Source organism: Esox lucius, chromosome 15, assembly GCF_011004845.1.
Source record: "Esox lucius isolate fEsoLuc1 chromosome 15, fEsoLuc1.pri, whole genome shotgun sequence".
In the NCBI taxonomy this organism is placed as follows: domain Eukaryota; kingdom Metazoa; phylum Chordata; class Actinopteri; order Esociformes; family Esocidae; genus Esox; species Esox lucius.
Window position 1 is genome coordinate 3,573,132 of NC_047583.1, and position 6,665 is coordinate 3,579,796.

Sequence of the window (6,665 nt, forward strand, 5' to 3'; positions counted from 1 at the left end):
ACACTTTAGGCCCAATTTGGACATTTTCACTTAGGGGTGTACTCACTTTAGTTGCCAGCGGTTTAGACATTAATGGCTGTGTGTTGAGTTATTTTGAGGGGACAGTAAAATTACACTTTTATACAAGCTGTACACTCACTACTTTACATTGAAGCAAAGTGTCATTTCTTCAGTGTTTTCACATGAAAAGATAATCAAATACTTACAAAAATGTGAGGGGTGTACTCACTTTTGTGAGATACTGTGCATGTACTGTATAATATATAATACCTTTAGTTTGTAACCAGGATGACTAAGAATGACAAGTCATTTTAGTGCTTTTTCAGTGATTGAGTTCTTTTGCAATTGACCGGTTAATTAAAATAAAATATAACTGCCCAGTGTTTATAGGAAATGTCCTACCTACAATTAATAAAGATTTTTCCTGTAAGTATTTAAAAAGCTGCTTTCCAGTGTTGGGATGCAGCTTTAATTAGTATGACCCTGTACCAGTCAAAAATATGAATATTAATTAGACGCCTGCTGACTGGCCAGATCTTCTTCCTCTGAACTGCCGATTGGCCAGATCCTCCTATGAACCGCCGATTGGCTACCTCAGTCTCCCCCAAGTGGAGCATAAGGATTTTTTCCATTTGATGGGTTAGATGAGGGTTTTAGGTGTTTCTTACACTCCAATTTACACTTTGGCCACAAATGTGAGTATAGGACAGGGTCCACAACATCAAGTCTGTACAAAGTCAGGGGTCAAAAAGGGACAGGGGTATTTACAAAGTCATTATACCATCTGAAAATATAATGTATAAAATATAGCATTCGTAGTGACCTTAACATTGAGTGGTCAGGTCTGTAGTATATAGCAGCTTAGCACGCACACTACAAGACCAGTTCCAATCCAGCTTCCCCTGTTCAGATGTTGCATATGTCATCAACCAATGGTTGTGTGCCATGTCATCAACCGTGTCATCGACTGAGACCACTATAACACACCGCGGTCAGCGGATCCAGGAAATGCCCATTCCAGCGCTGCTAAGATCCGGCAGAAGTCGGTAACGCCTGGGCAGTGAACGCACCGCCACGTCACCCCCCCCCCCCCACCCCCGGGGGGGGTTTACAGGCTCGAGGGCTGAGCCTGTTGAGGGCCAGCGGTGAGCGAGGGGCGGGACTCGCAGTCCTCAACGACACCGTCCCGCATGTACATGAGGAACAGAGTCACGGTGGCAAAGGTGGTGGCGTTTACGGGAAACGCCCGGAGCAGCGTGGAGGTGAGGCCGTGAGTGAACACCCGCCAGCCCTCGCGCCTCACGCTCTGACGCACGCAGTCCGCGATCCCGCTGTAGCGGTTGCGCCCGCCCACGCCGTCTGCCTGCAGCCGCGACTTAATGACGTCCACCGGGTAGGTGGAGAGCCAGGAGGCGATGCCGGACATGCCGCCGGCGAACAGCAGCTTGAGGATCATGTAGGGGTCGTCCGGCTCGCAGCCCAGGGAGCGCGTCAGGACGTCGTAGGTCAGGAAGTAGATCCCGAAGCCCGGCGTCTCGCGGACCAGCGTGGTCACCATGCCCCGGTTGATGCCGCGGATGCCCTCCTTTCGGTAGATGCGCACCAGACAGTCCAGCGAGTTCTTGTACAGCTTCTGCTTGGACTTCCTTTCGCCCAGGCCCTGCAGCTGCATGCGCGTCTTGGCCAGCTCCATGGGGCAGCAGATGACACTCTGCAGGGCGCCGGCTGCTGCGCCGGCCAGGAACTGGTTGAGCGGCGTGTCGTTGCCTAGCCGGCGCATGGCGTTGCCCTGGACTCCGAACACGATGGCATTGATGAAAGTCAGGCCCATCATGGGGGAGCCGAGACCTTTGTACAGGCCGGTCATCTGTGGACACCAGACAGAGAGAGGCGCGGCAGTGAGTTCAATGATGCTGTGTTCACCAGAAACTACTCTAAGAACATTGCAGAATGTGACATTTTGCCACAACCGCTGCTGTTCAAGGCAGGGCTCTTCATAAACCAATGCTCTCATGCTAATATATTGGACAGGCTGCTGTTTTACTATAATAATAGTACAAGTAATAATGGCTTATCCTGATACTCAACCACTGACTAAGAAATATGGGCTCCTTTTGGAACACACCCCGTGAAAACCTGGCCTGTCCACAGAACTGCTCAAGAGATATGGTGATTCTCTAAATTTAGCCACGCAGTCGGCACAACGACACCCAAGTGACCTTGACTACTGACGCGGTTCTCCTAGAGAGCTGATGCTCTCCATAATAGGCAGACTTCTGCCATGACACCCCTAAACTGAAACAAGACACCCTTCTGAGTGGTCTGCTAGGCACGGGCACATGGCATTGGATCATGAGGCGGCAGATCTTAAACCTGAATCGTTTGGGAGAGTTTCGTCCCATCTGACTACCCGTAAACAGTACACAAAGCTGATCAGGTCACAGTGACGATTGTACTCACAGACTCTTGTCGTACGATGGACTGGAAGCAATGATATGTACCGCGATACAGAGGTCTGTCCACATTCTGAACTTGGAGTCGTACCTGAGAACGAAAGCCTCGATGTTAGTTAAATTCTTTTAAAATATATTTAAAAAAAGATGGCCGACATTTAATGCTAGGATCAAACTATCACACCCGCATTGCAGAACAACAAAGCCCAATAAGAAAACACACACAAAAAGAACTAATTGTGCAATTTCATGTACTCTGCATACGAGCTGGGTGGTGTGTGCGAATTAAATTATTAAAAGACAGTTAGGTCTGGTGTGCTTGTAAGTCTGGAGAAAGTTTTCACAATGTAAGACTTAAAAAACAGAAGACCGTGACCGTACTTACTAGCTAGGTCACGCATCTGTGCAGAAGTTGTATATCCCTCATCATCATCTACAACAAAGTGACACTGACGCTGTTAAAGACAGCCCTCCCCGTTTAGGGATAAAACCATGAGTCCCTCCTAGCACAGCTTCACACTCGAAATGAAAACAAAAAGGTTAGGAATACAACTGGGGGGCAGGGAGGAAAGAAGTACAAATATTGTTATATGTACGTTTGAATGCTGCTTAGACATTATTGCGGCTGGGTACACACAGGTGCAAATATGCAATGTCTGCCAACTGTAGCTCTTGGAATACTAATCGAATGACAAGATATAATTTAAGGCTTGGGGGAAAAAAATTATAAATCAGTAACTTTTCCTGAAATGTTTATCACTAAACAAGTAAACCCAGTGATTATTTACCATGGCTGAATCAAATAAATTACATGAAAGGCCATTTTAGTCTAAATAATGGCACCGATCATTGAGACTGGAATACAACATCACTAAAAATTACCTTCTTCAAAAGATTTCAAAAATACCTTTCCCTCTGCCTTGGGCAAAAAAAATGTAAATTACCGGCCGGTTGGAAGTAGCATCTCGTATACAGGGGGGATCCATAGCATTCAAAAATGCAGACCCCTAAAATGTCAAACAGAAAAAGAAACACAGCAAAACACCTGGAGATATCACTCAACTGTTTGTACACCAGAGCGCTCCACTGGGCTACATTTAACTCACAGGGTCAGTTCCGACATATCCCGTGGCGCAGGCTTTAATCAGGAAGACGTGGTGTTTATGCTGATGACGGATGTAGGGCTAAGCTTGAACGTCGGGCAGGCTGCAGACTGTACAGTTACTCATACAGGGTTTTTGATTCTCTTGAAAAGGGGGCAACCCTTGCAGACTGAAAACCTAGGGTCGCTCCTGGATAAGGTGTGGGGTGTGTTGTCCTGATTTTGTTGCTCAGCACACCTAACTAAAACAACTGTTCCCGGAACAGATTGTTGCAGTATGACACTGGATTTAGAATGCCACGTGCTCTACATCTACAACTGTGGCTCCACTGCCGACAGGTCTCACTGGGTCCATGAACACCAATGGCAGCCGGTCTGAAGAAAGGGCAGTTTGTTATTTGCAAGCAGTAGCTGAGGAAATACGGTGCTTGAAATGGAAAACAGATTTTTCTTACTCTTATCAAACACTGGGACACGGGGGAATGTGGGTGCTCTGCTCAACGGCAACTTGCATTTGTGAGGAGCTGCGATAATTCCTATTGTAGCTCCGGGTCAATATTAAACAGTTCAGTGTGCTTTCTAATAAAAAAAGACAAAGAACCTAAACCCACCTTCACAGTATCAAAAGGATGACCAACCAAGACACCGGCAGCACCTGAAAAAATGAAGACAGTTAAGTCAGCACTTATCTGCCATGTACTGCTAATACGATCCCTTCGCCCGCCAACGCCTCCCTGGGCACTTTCTGACATCTGCCCTCTTTTGATTTACTGTAACCTGCCACATACCCTCTGAATACTTAGTCTGGACATCCATGGATGTGAAAAGCAGTTTTCATTGCCAAATATGGGCCAATCACAGGGATGGACTGTATAATAATATATTAGAATGTAGCCCAAGCGTTTCCCTTTCATGTTCTTGCAAAATTAGCAGTACAGCTACTTGTGCATAGAGTTGTGTAATCTAACTTGTGAAGAATAGCCTGAGGCTCACAAGTCGTCCTAAGTAAGCCAGCCTCTAAATGTAAACTCTGACAACATGGACAGCGGAGTACAGTAGCCTGAATGTAAAAACCACGGCCCATTGGCTTATCGGGCCGCTGAGCCAAGACATGATGCAAGTTGCAACACTGTTTGAGAGGTGGCGGGTTCATGTTTGTGCATTACGTACAAGAACAAGCCGACTTCACTGGTCTGTTCATTGTACTCATGTCCTTGACATCCCCAGAAAACGCAATACTGTGTTGGACGCCACCTGCGTGCGTCACAGGACGAAACCTGCCACAGGCAGTTTCACGTTGGGGGCAGTTTTACATATCTGAGACATTATCAGGAGCTGAGATAGTACTACAGTGATACTCAATGATGTCTAGGACTCAATAAATGTCTCTTTGGCTAACCGTACAAAGCTTTCCATAACATAGATGGTCACAGCTGTATACATTGACCCACTGGGGATCTGAACATGCAAAATTGCCCAAATATGGGGTTTCTCCTAGCCACTGTCCATCAATTTTATGCTGAGTATTATAAATGCTGGTGTATAAAGGGCTTAATAAAATCCAATTTTATTGATTGATTTGACAGTATTAAATAGTAGTTATTCAAATAGTGATGTATATCAGAGTAATCTCACTTTGGCTAACCTACATTTAAGGTTATAATATTAGTAGAAGTCAGGAAATGACTTTTTGTGAATACATTCATAAGCTCAATTCTACAATGACCTAAGGTTAAAAAAAAGTTACATCTGGCTTGGCATGGGTGAATTATTCTGTAACTTGTTCGGTAGGGAAACATGTAGACAAACCCATTTCTCGATATCATCCAGTTTTCACCTTGTACACTTCAACATGTAGCTACATAGTATCGACGCTTGAGATAGACTGGTCTTTTTTTTTTTTTAATAGTCCTACTGTAAGGCAAACACCACATGGTCTGGCATTAATGTAGTCGCCTTGAGTGTTCGAGCATAGATCATTCTCAGCCCACAGTGTTTCTAGATTGGCTGAAACGGGTTTAGCCGGCTACCGACAAGTTAAGCCTAATAACAACGCATTTTTACGGGATTTCCAGGTTCTCACAACAAAGGGGGGAAGCAAGTGCTTGACTGACCATGCCCAGTAGTTTTCCATACACGAAACCTAACATTCTGTAAACTTGCGCCATAGCTAGGCACATTTTTGCATTCGCTTGCTAGTATATATAGTATGATGATCATTAATCTATAATTCGTTCAGTGTTTTTCCTACCTGATGCATTTTGCAAATCCATTCATTGAGACTCTGTGGCCGCTGCCACGTACTGTAGCACGCAATCTAGCTAGCAATCTTCATCAAGAGGTTGCTAACTCTAGCTAGCTAATTGATAGTTTTGTAAACTTACCTCCTATGCATCCTGCTGCAAAGTCCAGTGTAAAGTCCATTCCTAATTAGCCTTTTAATGAGTCGAAGGATAGCTGGCTAACAGTTAACTGGTGTTTATTTGTCGTATCACTGGACTAGCTATTTCCACTTTCTTGATGTGCGCAATACAACCGTATATTGCTTCAAGCTAGCCGGATAATTTAGCTAGCCAGTTTCCACCTGTATGTATCATCTGTATCTGCTAGTCAGTAGCAGACTTTCTAACTTGGCTAAGTATTTGTTGTATTTTCTTGTCGAATGAGAGCGATTTAGCGAAGGGTTAATGATAATATCACTACCGAAAAAGATAGGCAAGTACTGTAGCTCAACGAGTATGCATTATTTGGTTACTGAATTGAAGTCCCAGAGATAGCCAACTGTCTGCCACACAACCTGCGTCGTCTCCGTTTAGGACGTCGGTTCTATTTATGTATCTTGTGAAGTTCAAAGCCCATTTCGAGGAAACATTCAGCCCAATCGGATCTCTGTGACCGAGACAACACCCATACCACCCCCACGCTCATTGGACGGACGTTATTCTACTGGGCTTGCTTTCAAAAAGCTCAGATTTCAATACCGCTTTTCTTAAACGATTTAGTTGTGATCCGCTATCCTTACGTAGTCTACTTACTACCAATTGAACAACACAGACCCGGGATCAGATATTAGGGTAATATGGTAAAACAACCCAAACGTGTTACATTGT

The 6,665-nt window shown here is 45.0% G+C and overlaps 1 protein-coding gene across 2 annotated transcripts; it reads right to left on the bottom strand.

Annotated features, from left to right (window-relative positions):
- Positions 1 to 192: 192 nt before the first annotated feature.
- LOC105016000 (mitochondrial basic amino acids transporter) lies at positions 193 to 6,416 on the bottom strand. Of its 2 annotated transcripts, XM_010879540.5 has the most exons (4): positions 5,940 to 6,416; positions 4,167 to 4,210; positions 2,461 to 2,544; positions 193 to 1,867 (listed from the first exon to the last, which is right to left on the bottom strand). In XM_010879540.5, exons 1-4 carry the CDS (start codon positions 5,977 to 5,979, stop codon positions 1,109 to 1,111), a joined length of 927 nt encoding a protein of 308 aa, XP_010877842.1. In that variant the 5' UTR covers positions 5,980 to 6,416; the 3' UTR covers positions 193 to 1,108. The 2 variants fall into 2 exon arrangements, with proteins under 2 accessions (XP_010877842.1, XP_010877843.1); XM_010879541.5 differs by lacking the exons at positions 4,167 to 4,210; positions 5,940 to 6,416 and adding an exon at positions 2,839 to 2,851.
- Positions 6,417 to 6,665: the final 249 nt, after the last annotated feature.